The sequence below is a fragment of the Pelodiscus sinensis genome, chromosome 2 (genome assembly GCF_052426305.1).
Source record: "Pelodiscus sinensis isolate ZL-2025 chromosome 2, ASM5242630v1, whole genome shotgun sequence".
NCBI lineage: Eukaryota > Metazoa > Chordata > Testudines > Trionychidae > Pelodiscus > Pelodiscus sinensis.
In genome coordinates, this window is record NC_143053.1 from 153,320,905 (window position 1) to 153,341,684 (window position 20,780).

The 20,780-nt window shown below is 41.3% G+C and overlaps 1 protein-coding gene across 3 annotated transcripts in view; it reads right to left on the reverse strand.

The window, feature by feature from the left end:
* The window catches only part of PLEKHG4B (pleckstrin homology and RhoGEF domain containing G4B), a 132,157-nt gene that overhangs the window by 67,843 nt on the left and 43,534 nt on the right, over positions 1-20,780 (reverse strand). For all 3 annotated transcript variants that reach the window (XM_089776490.1, XM_089776488.1, XM_089776487.1), the window contains exon 3: positions 2,698-3,916. In XM_089776490.1, coding sequence (XP_089632616.1) covers positions 2,698-3,916 — 1,219 coding nt within the window. The remainder of the gene's footprint in view (positions 1-2,697; positions 3,917-20,780) is intronic.

The following is a 20,780-nucleotide window of genomic DNA, read 5'->3' on the forward strand; positions in this document are numbered from 1 at the left end:
TTCCAGCTGACAGACAGAGTAGATGCTTCATGAGAACAGATCTGTTCAGTCAGAGAATGAAAACAAGGCCAAAGATTCACTCTCCTGCCCCACTAGCAACTGAGGTAGAGAGTAACAGAAAATCTCCCAAACCAACTGGAAGGTGAGATGGAAGAGACTTCATCCTCTCCCTATGATGCTGGAGCTACACAAGTTTTGCTACAGTCCTTAAGCATGAGTTCCCCATCCCTACCTGTCATGTAGCTGTGTAGTCTTCCATCTAAAGTAGGATCTTACACTCAGAGGATTAAGTGACTTGATGCAGAGCCAGTTTATGTTGTCATCAGAGGCTGGCATGCTACTTAAGTTAGGCCAAGAATTGGCTTTTGAGTATCATTGTCAGCTTTTTTGTTGTTTTTTAAACAGATCATGACTCTATAGCCTGGTGTAAATCACTAACCCTTGCTAGGATACCATTAATATAGGTCACCATGACTCCAGATTTTGTCAGTTTACTCTTAGATATTAATTACATTAAATTGTTCACTGAAAGACTAGTGAAACCCAATAGGCCTTATCATTTAAAGACTATCAAAACATTATAGCAGGATGTCCCCAGTTTCAGTCCCCATGCTCCAAGTTTTCAAGACAACATTCTGCATTATCTTGTCAAGACAGTATCCTTGCATTATCTACTGATGTTTAATTCTTTAATGCCATGAGCTAAGTACTAAATCATGGCATTACAGAATTAAATAACATCAGTAGATTAACAGAATCTGGCACACATCCATAGCAAATGCCCTGTTGGGAAGCTTGAAATCACTGGAGATTTGTCACCACACAAATTGGGATGAGAGGGGGAGGGCAGGAGAGGGAAAGGGAAGAATCTCTACCCAGATTAACCTCTCCAAAACTGGTGCAGAACTCAATATGTTAATAAAAGTTATACACTACAAGCTCCCAATGACATGCCATGATACTGAGCAAGGAAAATATATTTAAAGAAGATTCTTGTCTTAGAAATTACCTGTTCAGTTCTTAAAAAAATAAAATAAATTATAACTTCTGAATTTCCCTTGCACCTGGAAGCATAACCTCTGAACTCTAAATGAGGGGGAAAATAAACTCTAACTCCCAGAAGCTGAATCTGAAACCTCGGTCACCTCTGTTGCCAATCTTAAAATCAGTTGACCATAACATGACATTTTTTTTTAAAGTTGAACTCTACACTGAAGTCAATACGAAATTTTACTTAAAAGATTATGGCATGTTCTGGCCCACTGACATTTTTATATTGTGTCTTGACATGTTTGAAGGTACAGTTAATATTATGATAAGTACACATTGCCTGAAATATAAGAACAAAGATAAACTAGAGATGAGGGAGGAAAAAGGAAACACAATTTGAAAGTTTCTCTGTTGTTTAAATGCCAAGTTGACGCAATTTTGTAAAAGTCTTTCAGCAACCATTAAAGATATGTTCTATACCATTTGTAATTCAGTACTACATTTGTTATAACCAACCACACACTTTCCGTTATTTGAAAAACAGACTCAGATAACTTAGTTTGGGAGGGCATAGGTTATGTTTGGATAATGACTGTTTCATTAGAAAAGTAGTATTCATGGTGCTCACAGGACTGCATCTCACAGCTATTTAACACTTACTTATCCACTGACAATTTGCATTTAAAGAAATAGTTGTGATTTTTTGTACTGATGAAAACCACAGAGACACAATTCATGTTGTTTATAATGTGTTAAATACAAAGTATAGAGGAGCGATTCCAAATCTTCACTATGGCTACGTCTAAACTGGCCCCTTCTCCGGAAGAGGCATGCAAAGCAGGCAAGTCAGAATAGGGAAATCCGCAGGGGATTTAAATAAACATGGCCGCCACTTTTTTTCCGGCTTGGGGAAAAGCCGGAAAAGAGTGTCTAGACTGGCGCGATCCTCCGGAATAAAGCCCTTTTCCGGAGGATCTCTTATTCCTACTTGCAATAAGAGATCCTCCGGAAAAGGGCTTTATTCCAGAGGATCGCGCCAGTCTAGACGCTCTTTTCCAGCTTTTCCCCAAGCCGGAAAAAAAGCGGCGGCCATGTTTATTTAAATCCCCCGCGGATTTCCCTATTCTGACTTGCCTGCTTTGCATGCCTCTTCCGGAGAAGGGGCCAGTCTAGACGTAGCCAATATGTCCAGCATTTATGCTTTTGGTAGCATCTGTAAAATTCCAATTGACTCCAAAGGCACTACATGGGATTAATTGATAGCTGAATTTCATAAGTGTTTGATCAGTTTTTTAAAAGCAGAATATACAAAGCATTCTGAAAAGCATACCTTAAAGCAATGGAAATAAAACAAATTTACTTAAAGTATTAAAAACAGTAATAAAATAGATGTGAAATAACAAAAACACTAATGTTACTACTATTTGTTCTTTAAAACTGAGCTTAGAAAGCAGAAAAAAGTAATTTTCTGTACAAAGTTTATATATGTTAAAGAAGGCAAGCTAAAGATTTATTAAAAAATAAAAATTCATGTTTGATTTTGGTTTTTACCTTCACCCTCCTGGTTGCATTTGTTGCTTTTCACTGTACTGAATAAATGACCATTAAAGTCTAACTTACCTAGTCTTAAAGCATGCCCATGTAAGTGCTTTTTAGGGTTTGCACTTGCTGAGCTATCTGGGAACAACCTTGGACCATGATGCTTACCATGAAAACTCTTATGTGACCTATCTAAAGAATGAGACCTTCTCGGTCCAGCCCTGCAATCTGCTCCCGCGAAAGTTTCATGAGGTGCAAGCAGTTTTTCTGAGGCCTGGGAACAATCTTCAGGCCTTCTGACCTCTCTTGTTTCCTCCTTTGGTGCAAGTCTATCTCCAAGAAGATCTTCCTTATGAATATATTTCTCACAAGATTTGCTCTCAGAGATTCTCAAGTCCTCATTCGTATCATGTGAGTCCACTATCTGGTCTGAAGTTTCTTCTTCTGCAATTGACTCCTCTGAGCTGGAACCAAGATTCATTGGGTTTTGCAAAGCTTCTATGTATGACTTTCTAAACAAGCGTCTTGTCTCAAAATATGAAGAATCCCTGAGTTGTCGTCTTCTTGGACAAGGACTGCTCAAATCCGTGCTGAAAGTTATACTTTTGATACTGTTCTTTTTCTCCATTATAGGAGATAATGCTCCACCTCTAAATACCTCAGGTGTCATTTCAGGCGCAGCGGCCTGTGGTAAAACACTCTCCATCATGCTGGGGCACTCCTCAGTCAGCGTACTGAGATTTATGTGCTCTCCTTTGCTCTCCTTAGATGGGGTCCCAGGTAATTCTAATTCAGCCCTACTTTCTGCAGCATGAACTGGAATATACACTTCACTCCCTTGGTTTCCATGATTATCGGTAAGTGTTGCTTCTATGACTGTAGAGCCAGTATCATTGGAAGTGGAACTGTCATGTGAACTATTGCTCTCCATGGTCTGTGTCATTGTTTTCACATCAGTATTACTGCTGATTAACTGGGCAAGGAGAGGGCTATTGGAATAATTATGCAGGATTGTTTCAGCTGTTGGGACAAAAATAGGATTCACTATGTTCTTCCAAGGAGTTCTATAGACTGCTGTTCCAGTGGTAAGTAAGCAACTTTGCAAGGGAATGCTCTCCCTTTCACAATTTACATTTTCCAAAAATTCTGCTGTAAAAACACATCCATACATGGTTTCAGGTACAATAACTTCTTCTGTTCCTTGTCCATGTCGGGAGAGACACTTCAAAACTAGTTTTGCTGACTGTTTCCCAGCTGGAAGAATTTGTAAGTAGAAATCCCCTGGTTTCAGACGGACTCTGTGAAGAGAAGCTAACTGTACCACCACTTTTTCATGGATGCACAGTGGCCAGCCTTCGTGGTAGAAAATAAGACCAGTGTATTTAGCCTGTAAGGAAAAAAGAAAGCAAAATGTCTGAGGAAAAATATCTTTATCTTGGACAACAGCATTTAGCTATAAATATAAAATAATGGGGTCAAATTCTGCATCAGCAACTATTCCATCACTGAGTCCTATGCAATTAGACAGGGTTATAAAAGATCTGCATAACAATCATAACACAATTTAAGCTGTGTCTTAAGATAAGGTGATATCACTATTGTGCCTCTTCACACTAGAATAAACTACCAGTTTACTGTTACATCCCACGGTGCAGCCTTATCACATTAATAGAACTGATAAAAGTTTCAGGAGAAGACAGATCTCTTGGGTATAGAAAAAAGGGCAGCAATAGGTCACACACAGACAAGCAGATAACTTTGCCATTAGGAGCAAGCTTAAGATAAGCCACAAGGATAAAAACAGCAGCCAAGGGGAAGGGTTTGGATTTTTCAAGCTTCGCAGTAGCACCAACTACCTGTATATTTTTTGCATTTGAAATCAAACTAGTTCTGATTTTGTCCAAGTTGCAGGAAGTTTGAGAATAATCTAATCAGATATTGGGGAAAAAAATAAGAAGGAAAACCTTCTGTGATAGCCTGCTTCTGGAACCCTAGCCCTTTCCTGCCCCCCTCCTACTCCACTCAACACACCCAAACCCTCTGGTCCTCCTCTTATACCCACACTCACTCCCAGATCTGGCACCCCAATCTCCTGCTCCAGATCACAATCCTCTCCTATCCTAGGTCACATCCCAAACACCTGCACTCCAGTCCCCTGCCCTAGGTCATAGCTGCCTGCTTCATCCCAGCTCCCCCCCAGACTCCAGTCTCCCTCCTGCACCCCAGACCCTTACCCCAAGCTCCCTTCTGCACCCAACCTCCATCCCAGACCCCGCATCTCTTCCATTAATATCATGGAAGAGCATGGTCCTTGACCACTTTCCAAAATTTTGGAGTAGCTCCCCATCAAAAATTATTGCCCACCACTGGTGTAAACTATACCCCTTTCATTGTTTGCAGATAAATTCAGAATATTTGGAGAGCAAGGTCCAAAACACCCTGCTTGAAACACCCTGTCTGCTTGCCAGGAATGGAATATTTCATGCTGTACAATCTCTTTCTTTGCCTATAGATCTCTAATGACAAATGACTCTTGCCATTTGGAATCACCACTGATCTTCATATATGCCCAACTGCCTTAAACATACTAACTGATGCCATAGGAACAGCAAATAACTTTTTAAAACCCTACAATAAGTTTATGTAGGTGAAGGAATGCACATTCCTCTTCCCCTTACTAAAAGTAAATTAATAGTATAGGTATGAAATATCGAGATGGAATGTTACCTCAGGCAAAAATGCACCTGCTGCAGAATCCGCCTACATCTGGGACTAACTAATACAGCATAAAGCTGGCAGGGTCATAACATGCAGGCAGAATGCAAAGAAAGATTTAAGGACTGTTGCAGCTGTAATTAGGGTAATTTATACAAAATGTACTAACAGATAAGGTAGGCTCTGCATACTAGGGATGTAAAATTTTGATTATTTGGCTAATCGAATAGTCAATGCAATCTGCACCAACTATTTGATTAGACAATAAGGGCACTTCTGCCCGAGGGCTATTGCTACACTTCAAAGGCAAAAGCGCTGTGGGGAGCATGGAGCCAGCAGGAGACTCGCTGGCTCCATGCTCCCTGCAGCATTTCAAAGCTGACATCAGGCTCCACGCAGCGTTTCAAAGCAGCAGCCCCGCATGGAGCCTGAGGTCAGTGGGGGGCTCCATATGGTGCTGCTGCTTTGAAACACTGCATGCAGCCCAGGCCAGCTAGGGATGCCCAGCTGTTCCTGGGCTGCACGCAGCATTTCAAAGTGGCAGTGCCACATGGAGCCCAGGGTCTGGCGCCAGGCTTCACGCAGTGCTGCCACTTGGAAGCACCCCCTCTTCTTTCCCCAACCTTGCTGCCTCTTTCTGATAAAAGTAGCGGGGGGGGGAGGGAGCGACTAGTTGACTAGCCTGTCGACTATCCGATAAGCATATCGACTAGTCCTTCACCTCCCTACTGCATACTTCAAAAAAAGTTATTCTAAAATAATCCCACCCCACACAATATTCCTTCTATTTAATTTCTGATAACTTCCTTATTAGTGGTCACTAATGCTAACGTACATATGACACAGTTTAGCCAATAAAAGAAATACTTTAGTGAAGTGATGAGGAGGGTGAATTCTTCTGTGAGGATCTAGATATTGAGGGAAGCTCCCCATTCCCACTAGCAGGGTGGTCACAGCTGTTTCCTTAGTACCATCACCCAAGCCACAGACCCTAGGCAGATTACATGGGAGGGAGCAGTGGTTAGGGACAAGTAGCCCCACCTGCCAGCTGTAAATCTGCCAAGAAGTTAATGCAGTCTCTAGTTCTGCAGGATGAGGGGTAACCTGTGTCCTCCTTAAGGGTATCATATGAGGAAGACTCCACAAAAGGAATCTCAGTTTCCCTCCTTCCTGGCCTCATCCTATTGTGCTTTGATGGTGTTGTGTGATTTTGACCCCCATTCCTCTAAGAAAGAAACAGTTTCTCCTTTTCTGTCACTGGTAGTTTGTTCACAAAAATGCCAAACTATACATTCAATCGGGGGCAGGAGGGGTGATAATTTACCCAAATTGAAAATAAGCAGCTGCCGTCACGATTTTTTCGGCCTCTATTTATCCCCCAGCTTTTATTCTAATCTAATTAGTCACTCTTCATGGCAAACACATTTGCAGCTTATTTCTTTTAGAATTCTGTAATAGTAAACTCAGTGTTTAAAACTCACAGTAACAGATGAAAATTACTAACAGCTTTAATTATCTGGAAGGAAGGCTTCAAGACAACAGTTCTGGTCCTTAATATTCTGTACTGTAATGTTATACAGTTTATGATGAACAGATTTCATTTTAAAGTAAAAGTAGTATATTTGTGTAACAAGAGGAAAAGAAAAACAGGTCACAGAGACTAGTGTTATTTATGTCACCACAACCAAACAAAAGGCCTGTCAAAAACTTAGTGCAACATTCCTATTCTATAAATCTACTCATTTTAACAATCACTTAATTATTTTTTAGGGGGAAAAAAGATAAGCTGGAGTTTGCAGTTTTATCCCATATGGTCTTTAACCAGGCAACATTCACTCGCAGGAAAAGAGCCTTTTCCCAGCTCCACAGCTAATGACATTTTCAACAAATTGTTGAATTCCTCAGAGACCATGAAAGGTGACAAGAAGTTCAGAAGGAAGCCAGCCATCCAGAACTGGGTTTTAAAAACTATTAAGAAAAAAGATTTTCGAGCCACTTCCAAATCAGAGGGAAAACAATGCAGGCAGACTGACAATAAGATATGCTGGTCTAGTGGACATAAGAGGAAAGAAAAAGCTGAAGTGGGGAATGTTGGAAAGCAGCTCTCAATTGTTAGTGTGGTCAGCTTCACAAGCTCTCTAAAATGGGCTGTCTTGAAACCAAAGAAACACGCTTCCCTAAAAATCAATTAAGAATGACCTCGATAGATTGCCTGCTGCTAAACATGGCAATGGCTGTTTCTCTAGCCATCATTCATACTTATTCACCCCCCAAAATATATTGTAATGTTACCAAGGAAATATAGTATCACTTCATATGGAAAATTCACCTGTAGAAACAGACTGTCCAGCAGGAAAGAAGAAGTAACTATTTTCCCAAGAAACAAAGAACCACCGCTCCCCCCATCCCAAAATAATACTGCTGCCACAATAACAGTCATCACAAAAATACGTCTGACAGGACAGCCAACTGGAAAGAGATCGGGTGAAATCCTGCCCACTGAAATCATTCAGGTTCATTTGTACTAAGTGTCTCAGTCCACACTAGAGAGGTGCAAAATGTAGGAAACTCTAGCATGTTGAGCACCAACTAAAAGTTCTCTAGTTCAAGTTAATGCAGTCTCATGGCAAAGTGTACTACACAAACGTGAATAAGGAAACTTTTAGTGCATTCCAGCACAGTCCACACAGGCCAGTGAATATGTAACATGCTAATGTGCGCTAGAAGCTTCACCCTTCTAAAGGAGACGAATGATCCATGCAAAATGAGCCCTTACTTCAGAGAACAAGGATTTCACCTGTCCACTCTAAGAGCAAATCATTAGGTAAACACTTTAAAATAATACATTACATGTAAGACAAAGTTTCAAGTACAATGCAGGCATCTCTTTGATGTCTTTGTTAATTTAAATATGGTTGAAGAAGCCACAGAATCTCCATAAAACAGAAAAGCATCAGACTATCCATGGTCTATAGCAAATTAAATGAAGCTACTTTAAAGAACCATTATCCATACCATGAACAGATGATACCTGGGATGCTGTGGCAGGTTCAATCTGGCTTTCCACACTAGAGATGTAGAATCCCATTTAGTTAGTTAACTGGTTAAGTGTTAAGTTTAACTGGATAACTGATAAAACGGGGATAAGTGGGAGGGCGGGCACTCCAGCCCTCCTACGCTGCAGCAGCCCCCCCACCCACTGTGGCCAGGCTTCCCCGCTGCAGGCAGAAGCTTCTCCAGCACGGCTGCCTCCAACCCTTTGTGGGGCAGCTAGCTCCCAGTCTGCATGGGCTGGGAGCTGGCAGCCCCACACAGGGGCCCAGTGCTACTGAAGCAGCCATTAGAGGCGATGCTTACCAGGTAACCAGTTATCTGTTACCATCCCTATTCCATATGGGATCTTAAAAACAGGTATTGGCAAGTGGAAGTGGATGCAGACGACTGCTTTCACAGCAGGCCAAGGCCTGTGGTAACTTAAAAAGATGGCTTTTGGCTTACGTAATGCACCAGCAACACACTGGAAAGCGTATTGCACAGCATGCCATTCTTAGCTTGTTATACCTATATGTTATCTGGGTACATAATACATTTTTTTAACATACATGTAATTAGCTCAGTGCTGTCAATTTGAAACAGAACCCAAAGAAACATGAATTATTTTTAAAAAAAGATAATTTATCTTGGGCGTTCAAACAGCAAAGGGGGAATTTCCACGGACAAAGGAAACTAAGGCTGTCTGGAACTGGCCAACTCCCCATTCACTCTCAGATGGAGATGCCAACAGTAGCGGCAGCAACAACAAAGAGTTGTGAATCATTCCTATAAGCTACAAAAGTCACAGCAGATTAAATCTGAGACCTAAATATTACGTTTTCTCCATCTCCGAAACCATATTTCATCTTAAACCTAAAAGCTCTCCTCTTGTGACCACAAAGTTTTCACTGTGCTATTCTGAAGCACCTTCCCAGGTGTCAAGTGATTTTCTAGTCACAGGCTACTTTTGTATTAGGATCCTATCTGTGGGAAGCTTTAGTTGCTTTGAACTCTTTCTACCACCCCACACACATTGTTCCAATGGCTAAACCAGGAACATTTTGGCAAAATGTGGGGAGAGAGGAAACAGTCATCTCCTGAGCACACTCATCCCCTTGAGCAACTAATTCCTCGCTACCCTGCTTAGGGCAGCATTTGCAATTAACTACCCAACAAAACCATATGGACAAGGCATCAGCATTACCATGCTTGTTCGTGTCCAGGCCTGTGTGAGACTGAAATCCTAGCACTGCAGTTTTTCCAAACACCTGGCAAGATGCCCCCAGGATTTCTGAATCTAAAGAGCTATTGCAGGAAAACATAGCCTGTCCTGACCACAAACTTCCTCCCATACAAATAGTGGTGAAAGGGTTCTATAGATGTAACCATTGCCAGAAATCCCTATTGGGTGGTGCATTAAGTTCTCTCCGGAAAAGATTTTTGCTATAATAAGCCACCACCTTAAGTTCTTTGGATTCCTATGTCAATACTGATCCCAGAACTAGCATCTGTGACCAGTATGAAAGGGGTTTTGAAACACACATAGGCCAAGACAAGCACAGTCACTAGAGCCTTTTTCAGCTCTGAAAATGCTACATCGCACTCTGCTAACCACTGAAATGGTTTCTATTTCTCACCCAACCTATGAAATGCTCTTACCATATCAGCAAACACTCAAATAAGGCTTCAACGATACAAGCAGAGGCCTACAAAACTCTGAACATCTGTGATGGACTGGGCAAAGGAGACTTGTCTGACCACTGTGCATGTCCCAGTACATTTCCCCCCCTCTCTCCTCTGTTGTCCTTTGTTGTCTGTTTTGTCTTTTCTTCTCTCCTCTTATTTCTACTCCTGCTTTATTTTTGCTTTTATTTATTACATTGAAGGGCTTTTTTTGGTCACATAATTTGTCCCTAAAGCCCGAATTAGATTGGTAAGTGAAGAACAGCTTGCTTTCCTGGCACAATAAAAATAATTAATTATAGTAATAACCCTAATTTTAAAAACTTTAGTTTTTAAAATTCTAATTTCAGCTGCACCTAATAACCAGAAGCATAGATAGAAAGTCCAGCCCTTGAGTAACAAGATGATTTAGCTGTTACATTAATAAACACTCTATAAATCAATGAAGCAAATAATTAATAAAATACAGGTGGTGGCGTTTCTATCAACAGAGTAATAAAATGTTTTGCTGAGGGAAAAGATAATGAATAGTTTGTAAGTTGCAAACCACCTGTCCAGACTTGAGAGACAGAAAGATCCCCTGGGCTTGCCTGTTATCTGCCTCAGTAACCACAAATCTAATGACTTAGTAAGCTCACTTAGTTAGGCACTAGACAACCACAAAGACTGTCTATTGCTCCAGGAAAGAGATTTCTATAATACAGTAGAAGTATTCACAGCGAAGTAGTCTTTGATAACATTAAATCAGAGAGAGAAATATCTCAACCAACAATACATGTCACATCTGAAATCATACATATAAGGGCTACTTGCAATAGCAGTTCCTCAATGGATTTTCTCGTAACAATTAAAGTTTAGAGCTATCTAGTTCTCACAGTATACTTTTAATTGGTGAATCTAAAAATGCTTTACAAAACAAGGTCACTATCACCCTCTTATAGATGAGGAAACTGAGGCACAGAATATTCATGTAACTTGAACTTGGAATAGAATCCAAGCCTCCTGAATCCCAATGCAGTGCTCTATCCACTAGGCCATATAATTACCACAGCAGAACTTTCATCAATGCAGGATTTGTTACAAACTCTGAATTTAGGTCAGGCATGTTGAAGGGCGTCACTGAGACTGCTGAATCTTTTGACCCAAACTTGGGCAGAGTTCTGAGTGAACTTCAACTGTCTTATGGTTTTTGGTTGAAGCCATTAGAAATCCGGTGGGTTTGCCTGGTTTCATCTGGACACTAGGAAAAACCTGTCAGGGCATCAGGTAGACTTTGCTTCAGGCTCTGAGTTTGAACCTAGTAAAAGGGAGCAACTGAGATCCACATGACACAAAACCAGATTGGCAAGAGTCTTGGGAGTTTAAACTATACAGTTCTGATACAAATGACTCATTTCCCAAACACCACTCTGAAAATGTAGCCCTGATTTTACTTGATCACTTTTTCCCCGTAAGCCAATTATGATTTTCTTTTTCAATCCACTGTTTAAGAATTTGATCATATTCAATGCCTTTCTGGGTAGACTATGACTCCCTTTGACAGTTACCTGATTGTTACGTATTGGAAATACTTACATAGATATTTTGTCTTGCCAGTACAAATAATTAAGTTTGAAATTATTTAGGTTTTGCAATCTTCACCTACTACTCCTGAACTTTCTAATACAAGTAAGCTTCAGGGGGTAGCCGAGTTAGTCTGTACAGAAAAAACAGCAAATGGTCTAGTAGCACTTTACAGACTAACAAAACATGTAGATGGTAACATGAGCTTTTGTGAGCACAGCCCACTTCTTCAGATGAAAGTAAGTTAAACTATTATTACTACACACCTGCATCTATTTACATTTTCCACAAACAGAAAAACAAATGTCGCTGTACTAAACACTTATTACTTTTCACCTCATTACCTTCATACAATGTTCTGGTTAATTCAGAAACAATCTGACATCTTCTGACTTACACAAATCCAGAATCAGTTACTTGAGTTGCACCTATGGGCACATTTGTCTTATATACAAGGAAACCAATAGTGTTGAAAACCATCTCTCCCTTTCTTCCCCTCATATGCACCAATGTATTTAAGATTCCATAAAAGCACTGAATTCAAGAACCCAGGAAAATCTAGAAGGGCTAATTGATAGGTTCATAGATCACTGTCCCACGAGGAGCCAGGCAACTCCACAAAGCTGGCTTGGTGGAATTTCCTAGAGGATCCAGAGGGAGTTACTGTTGTTACAGTCAGGTTTGGGTTAGGTTGGAGTGACATGGGGAATGGCTGGTCTTCCTCTCCGCATCTTCCTATATTCAGCAGAAGCACTGTCACAGAATGACAGTCTCGGCACTTTGGAGCTGTGCATTCATCCTTCCAAGGCCCACTTTGAGATTCCCTCTCTTTTGTGGCACCAGAGGAAAAGCTCTAGACTGCCAAAATTTAAGACAGAAAACACCTACTGCATTATTTAACTCCATGCCCAGACTCTATGTCTATTCCCTACTACAGTATCTTCGACAGTGCTTTGTCCAGCCTCAGTTTAAAGATCTCTAATTTGTTTTCTAAAGCAAGAAAAGTTCTTTTCTTGCATCTATCTAGGCTGTGAGGATTATGTTTTTGAACTGCCAGTGGAAACAATGATAGATTCTGCTTCTCAGCACAGTAACTGGAAGTTATCAGCAAAAAAAGGAGACAAGTCGGTAAGGCAAACGGTGAGAAGAAAGGCATTTTGTGGTTTGAAACCTCTGTCATTAAGGCAATGAATAACTGCATGCAGAATATAACATATTCAATGGTAAGAGAACTGTCCATTGTGTGACTACAACTAAACAGTCATTAAACCATTTATTCTGAGTGCTGCTGTGCTTCTATATTTTGGACAAATGGGATTATAAATCCTTCAGTGCCTTGTAAATTACAGCCTGAGGACTGTAAATCTTCAGGTCATTTCCTGAATAGTTGCATTCCTGAGAAACTTTGAGTTCACAAAGTATAAATGTAGGCAAAAATTCCCTTGCCTCTCATACCACCTTCACCCTGACAACTCAATCCTTCTCCCACTAAGTCAGCTGAAAAACTAACTTCAATAAAACCAGGACTGGACCCTGAAAACTTTAATAAGGCTGTTGTGACTCATATGTTTCTAGCAAAGAGCAGAGACCCCACATTTTGAAGAAACATTTTATCATTCAAAAGAGGTTGTAATTTCACATGACTGACTACTCCTTTAATGACTGACTACACCTCAGCTATTGTCTATCAGGCAAGGTCCCTCCCTATTATATCAGTTTCAAGTAACCAGGAGATACTGAATCCATGTATTTCCCAGTGTTGTCTTCAAGTCATCATTGTCAAGTCCAAGTCGAGTCTCAAGTCACTACAGTTCAAGTCTCAAGTCTTAATTTTAAAAATGTCAAGTCACTTTTGTAGAAGCCATCAATACCAGCATTTTCGGACAATTTTTTCACCAAGTCGAGTTAACAAAATTAGCAAGTCTCAAGTCAAGTCTCAAGTCACAATGAACCCAAGTCGAGTCTCAAGTCAAGTCACCTAGGCAACTTAAGTCGGACTCGAGTTTAAGTCGTGGGACTCAAGTCAACAACTCTGGTATTTCCATAATCTGTCTCTGACACTGGATATTCTTGATTATTGATTCCAGATACAAATACTGTATCTCACAAATGTGGCTACCTTGATTCAAGTCAAACTTCCAAAATCCCTGAAGCACCTTGCAGAACTGGTCCAAATGTTTACCAGAAAAAAGACATAAGACAAATGCAGAATTTAAGAACCTTACTATGGGACTGTTATCAAGGAATAGCAATGTCAATGAGTGTGAAGGCTCAAAAGATTTGTTTCATATTTTCCATTTGCGGGGGGACCTGGTGACTTGGTTCATTTCAAACTCCTGGATATAACTATTGTCGGATCAGCTAAAGCCACGGCAACGTTTGAAGCCTTTAAGTAGGATCATTTGGGGTGTAATACAGGGATCAGACATTCCCTTTTATTGCAATGAATAGAGCAGGAACAGTTTTTCTCGAGGACCTGAGAGAAAATTAGCAAACATACTGGGGCAACAAAGAAGCATCTCTCCTGGAACTTTGCTATCTGCAGTCATTTTCTAATGGCCTTATCTGGGAAGGAAGAAAGAGGACAGACACCAAGATAAATCTGCTAATTCTAGTGCCTCTGTGGCCTCTAGTACCTGCCAGAGAAGCCATAACTGGATGGGTGCTTTACTCCTCAGACTCTCAGATCTCAGGAAGGAGTCCCTAGGTTGGCAGGATCTACATTCCTGTCATAGTTGAAGTCTGGAAGGGGACAAGTGGCCAATAGGAATCTTCACTCTTCCCTACACTAAGGCCAAGAAGGGAAGCTGCAGAAGGCTGGAGTAGGAAGGTGACATCATTTCCTTGCTTCTGATGATTTCCTGTCTCTTCCCCCTGCGTGGTCCACAGAAAGTAGAGAGTCAGTCTGGCAGTCTAGGCAAAAAGCAAGATGTGTGATCGCAGTCTCTTTAGCTCAGTCTGGTCATGACTAAGCTATACAGAGATAGAGGAGAATTGATTGTGTCTCCTAGTTAGGATCCAGTGCTATCCAGTAAGGGAGAGGTAGAAGAAATATCCAGCAGCTAAATATTTTTGAACTGTCAATTGTGAACAGTGAGTTTTCCAAAGAGCACAGATATTCATGGTTTTCAACAACTTAATTATTTTATTTTCCCATCCCTCCTATCGGTCTAAACAGTGTGTTTGTGTCTCCACATTCTTCTAAAGTTCAGCAAAAGCAACAAAAAATTGAATCATCACTCTTTGCCCCATAGAATTCAAACATGAATTTTTAAACTACTCCTTCTGAACTGGTGGCACCAAGATATGCAGAATTATGTCTGAAGGGCTCAGAGGCATTCTGACTGCCTGAGATCAAAGCAACTGGGAATGTTCAAGAAGAACATTTGAAAGGGGCACTGTGAACTCATCCCAGTACCTGCTGCCATAAGCCCTTAGCACATCTCCATCCCGTTTTGGCCTACTCTTTTGGGACTGTGCTGAGCTTACTGAGCATACTAGGTGGCCCGTCAGCTTCGTACTATAAGAAAGTCTAGGGGCCAGATATTCAGCTAACACAAAGAGGAATAGCTCCACTGCCTTCAATGGAACCATGACAATTTATACTAAATGAGGATCTGTCCTCAGTTTATATTTTGTACCTGATGCCTGTTTTCCTGCTCAGGTGTACCAAAAATGCCTTTTTGCAACTTCTGCAGACCTACTCACTTAGGGAAAGCTGGAAATTTGCCTTTTCACTTTAAAAGAACATAATGTACAAAGAAATTCAGCCTTGGTATTCCAACAACAAGACCTAAACACGAGTACAAAGATCCAAATGCAGCAAATGACAAGAAAGCAATAGTGAGCAAAGGGTTAGCATTTGTTAGTATTGAATTAATAATCATTGCACCATTTGTATGCAAAGATGAGAGCTGTCAGAAGGGCTCAAGAAACGTGTCAAGTCTACAGAAAAAGGAAAAACTGAATTCAAGTAAATTCAAATGTCAATACTTTGGGATTGAGAATAAAAAGATAGGGCGCAGACATTTAAACCAGAATTATTATGCTGGCAAGTGGTCTGTTTTTGGAATAGTGAAATGGGAAAACACAAGTAGAAAACCACTAATTAACTCCAGGAATACAGAAATACCAGGTGAAAGAAATAAAGCCAGACATTACTCAACAAAAATAATGCAAAGCAAAGTTAAGCACACCACGAAAGATGTAACAGGCTCAGCAAGACTACTGATAGTATGGAGCACTATTAAAGATAAAGCTGGGCTTCTGGCTATAATGAGGAAATGAAAAAAATTATTTTCTGTAACTACCATTTCAGTGTCAGCATAGAGTAAATCCACAGTACAAAGTAGGACACTGCAAAAAGTCAGTAACTGATAAAACTAGTGGAAGTGAGTTTGTGACACTGTGTGGTATGATGGGGAAGGGAGATTCAAGTCTCAGCCAATGAGGAGCAAAATACATGATATGGGATTTTTTTTGTGACCCAGAGACACAAGTGTGTCATGAAAACACAAAATGCAAAAGTAAAAAGCAACCCAGAAAACGATGAATGTAATAGCAAATGTATACTTTCTTCCCAATGGTGGCTTACCGGTTCCTGAAAGTATCTCTGATCTCCACATATCCCACTTCCACCGTGTAATATAAATTAGCCATTTTAACGAATGGAGATGCAATTATAAGACAAACTCTGTGCACATGCATGCACATTCATGTGCACATTTTCCTGTAAAGCAGAAGTAGTGTTCCTTCTAATTTTTTATGTCTGTGGGTGGAATTAGTTTTGTGATGTGCACCAACATGGAGGTGATGGATGACACATCACCTTTCTATCGGTGCACATAACTGGATATATTCTGCACATGGATGGTGTACAGTGTGTGTGAGGCCAAGAGGAGGGAAGTCAGGGCTGGGAAGAGGGTAATGCTGTGGGGTGGTGAGGGCTCTAGCTGGGGATGAGTGGTCTGGGGCCCAGTCTGCCCCAGGGAGAGCAGGCCACCTCCAAATCTCTCTCACCACAGAAGAAGAGAAGGTTGGGGAAGGTTCCCTCTTCCAGTGGTCCGTCAGAAGTCTGAAGGACCATGCTCAAAACTGAGGAGGATTATTAGGCCTCATATACACACCCTTCCAGCAAATCTTGGTCTGAAAGGGTGCCCCTAGTTCCCTGGAGCCATAGGCTCACTGCAGGCTATACTCAACTACATTTCCCTGCAGCTCTGAGTACATCTTTGGACTCACAACCACTCTTTACCACAAGAAGTTCACCAGGGCCTATGAACATTAGGTTTACAGGATATGGAGTCAGGAAGCCTACAAAGAGCCTAATAAAGCCAGCTGATAAGGAAGTGGGAAGGACAGTGCACAAAGACCTGATGGGACCTAGTAAGCTGCAGGAGACAGGAGGAAGAGCAGGGAACTGGTTCATCTTTCCTCACAAATGCTCACAGGCAGCCTGTGGCAAGGGCAATTCCATGTGAGTGACTCTCTGGGCAACAATAGGAGAGGTGGGAGGGTTTTTTGCTGACACACTTGTTAACAGGATATTCAGGGAGATATCTCTGTATTAAGGTAGCAGTGTACGGAACATAGATTTCCTTTCAAGAATGTTAAAATCAAATATAAATAAACAAAACACCATGTCAGAAACCCATAAAATAGAGTCATTTTCCATATGAAATGATGGTTATCGTACTCAAACTACATTAATTCTGCCCCTACAGTGATATCCTGAGAAACCCAGACTACTTTATCTCTACCCCATTACAGTTTCAGCTTTTCACTGACAACAAAAACTACGTCTTAGATACATTAATATACAGTCTACAGAAAAAAATTTCAAATTCATGACCAAAACAGCCATTCCCCACTCTTCACTAAGGACCAAATCATAGTAAGATCTGAGTGTGTATTTGGAATCCTGTAAGATCTGGCCCTGTGATCTCACATGACAATGAATTAAAAATAAAAGGGAACTGACAAGGCACATTGCTCCTCCTCTGCTGAAAAGAGACTCTTAGCTCCTCTTCCTCCACAGCTGGTGTGATAAGAGCACCTTCCTACTATTTGTATTACCTTAAGCACTGCATGCCCAAACCGTTATCTAAATATCATTAGACACTGATCAAGGAAGGTTTTATAAAAACCTCCCTGGCTGTAAAATTATAGTACTTGCAACTTGCATGAAAAAAAGCAACACATTTATGTGGTGACAAAGCAGAACACTTCATATTGGAGACATGTGGGGATGCAGCCTGTTATAAACCCTAACAGTTTTTGTCATCTACTTTTGATGCTTCATCTGCAAAGGAGGGAAGGTGGTAGCCTGACATCTCTACAAGTGCAGAGTTAATGTAGTTTGGCTATTTATTTTAATTGGGAATTTGCATCATTTCAAATATTTGGGTTTCTTATAAGAGCAGCCTTAACTTTAAACTTCTGGAGTTACTCTGTGGGTTTGTGCGGCTGGTGGTGGGAGTGGGTGTCTGAGTGGGAGTGTGTGTGAGAGAGAGGAGAAAGTATATATTCAGAACGGATACATTCATGCCCACAATGTTCACCTTAGCAACCATTTTTTGTTAGTGAATACTTCTGTTTAAGTATTTAAGGCTCTTAAAAAATTGTTAAATGAAAGCTATTACCTATAGCAAAGCCACATAATAAAACACAAACAAAAAATGCAACACATTTCTAGGTGCTAAAATATATTTAAAAGAATGACCTATGTATAATTTTCCCATGTAATGGAAAAATATACACAAAACTCCGTGCCCAAAAAAAACCCTACATCAAAACAAAATATGCTACAATAAAAACAAACAAAACCAAGTACATAAGCTATCCATTACTCAAGTCATATCTACTTTGGAGCACTTCCAATAACTAGCTAAGGAATGATTAAGCAGGATGGTGATTCAATTCCTTCCTCAGCTGAGAACAGAAGTCTACAGATACAGCTGTAACATAGCTTGACTGAAGGCAAGACATCATCAAGGGTGGGAAAAGCGGTCTATTAGTGATCTAATTCTCTACCTTTATCCTCAAAAGTACACTCTGACCTAGTGTCTGAATTCACCCTCCATTGGAGGCTTGTCTGACAATAAACAACCTAAAATTCAGCTTAAGCCAACGCTTCCTGCCTACTGTCTGCTCCTGTTGGATTTCTTTGGTCTTAACTTCCTATCACCTCTACCCTGAGAGATAGTCCAGACTTTCTAGCACTCTGGGAGAAGTTAATGAGCCACACTTGGTTTTATGATCATCCTCCAGGAGCATTGGTACGAACCAACATAACCCAGCTCCTCTCTTCAGGACTAGACCACCTGGCCAGTGGACTATCGTGACCAACTGAAGCTGGTAATTATATCCCATCTGCAGAACTGTGTCTATGAGTGTGTGTATGTGTGGTGGATCATTTTAGTAGGCGGAGACAGTAAATGAATTCTGCCTTCACAATAAACATGGGATATTGCCTTACCCCCAAATAAGATTCTGATAGTTCTATTTCTACAAGCGTAACAGGACAAAACCAGACAGGCAACAGCTCAGTTGGACAGCAACTTTGTAGATGTTATAGAAATGTAGGGCTGGAAAGGACCTCAAAAGATCATCTACGTATAGGTGCCAACTCTGGGGATGCGCCAGGGCTGGAACACCCATGAGGAAAAGTTGATGGGTGCTGAGCACCCACCAGAAGCCCTCTTATCAGTTCACTCCTAACTCCCAACACTGCCCATTTCATTTTCCCATGGGACAGCACCTCCTCCTCCTCCGTTCCACCACGATCAGCTGTCTGGTGACATTTGGGAGGTGAGGGAAAGGAGCAAGCATGCGGCACACTTGGGGGAGGGAGCAGAATTGGGCAGGACAGGGATAGGATGGGGGCCCGAAGAAGTTACGTGGAAGTGGAACTTTGGTGGAAAGGTTGGAGTGGGGGCAGGGCTGGGGGAAGAGCAAGGGGTCAAGCACCCCCTGGCACTTTTGAAAGTCGATGTCTGCATAATTTGCACTTTCCTCAAGCTCTGAGGCAGGATTAAGTATTTGATACTCTTACCACTGTAAACACATCAGAACTGTAAATGAAACTACACAGGTGGAAAAGACTACCCAGAGAAGAGACAACAATTAACAGTTTCTGAACATCTCAAACAGCATGTAACAATTTGGGGAAAATGAAAATCAGATTTCACCAATGTATATATTACTAGTGCTGAAGAACAGGAAGGAAAAGGGAGTTCATTCCCATTCTGGAGGCATGGGTTCCTAAAATTCTGCCTTTGAATACTCCATTGCATGTCTGAAAGAAAGGCTAATCCAGACACCCAGTACCATTATTTTTCAGGTTGGTACCACCATAATAAAGAGAAATTCCTGGCTGCTAGGCACCAAAAGGGACACTATTCAATTGATAAATAATTAAAACTTGGAGGATGGCATGACTGAACATAGAACAGGGGCAGATGAGAGCTGCATCTATGCAGCATGGTGTGGGACCAAACTGTGGATGTGGTGAGTTCATGCAAAGCTGCTTTCTGCTCTGGAATTGCATTGAGTATCCTTCCTCTACCATGCTCAAAACCCATGGTCTGAGGTGATCTGGGCCTAGGTATGGGAGAAGCAGGGCAATCAGTTGCCAAATGGGAAAGGATCAGGTGTGGGAACTGGTGCACCATCCTCCAGCACCCGTCCATCAGTTAGTGTTCTTCTCTCCTCCATCATGGAGCTCACAGTGTTCACTAGGAATACAGTGAGCTCTGAGGAACTGCTGCAGACACAGAAGATAGTCAACAAGAGAGAGAGGTGTCTTATATGGAGTGTGCAGGGCCTGATAGGGTGCCTCTATTTGCCATTTGCCTGCAATGGCAGTTCTTCTGGGTCTTGACTCTCTAACAGCTGTATCACGTCGGAGAGGACAGCCAGAAGTGCTGAGATAGAATGTTAAGTCCTCTAAGTTTCCCTCCAAAAATCCTGTCCAAAAATCCTCCTCCAGCACTGGGGATGCCACGCCTCAGGACTTACACCTCTACAGTCAATGACCCCAAATGGACTGTACTGCCGTAGCCAGCTCCATACTCCAGACTCACCCCTAGCCAGGATTTTAGCCAGCTTGGAGAAGAAATAACATATTTGCTACAACAACAAAGAGTCCTGTGGCACCTTAAAGCAGGGAGGAGGGGACCTTTTCTGGGTCCGGGGCCACTGACCCACAGAAAAATCAGTCAGGGCAACACAAAAAAGCAAAAAACATACAGAAAACC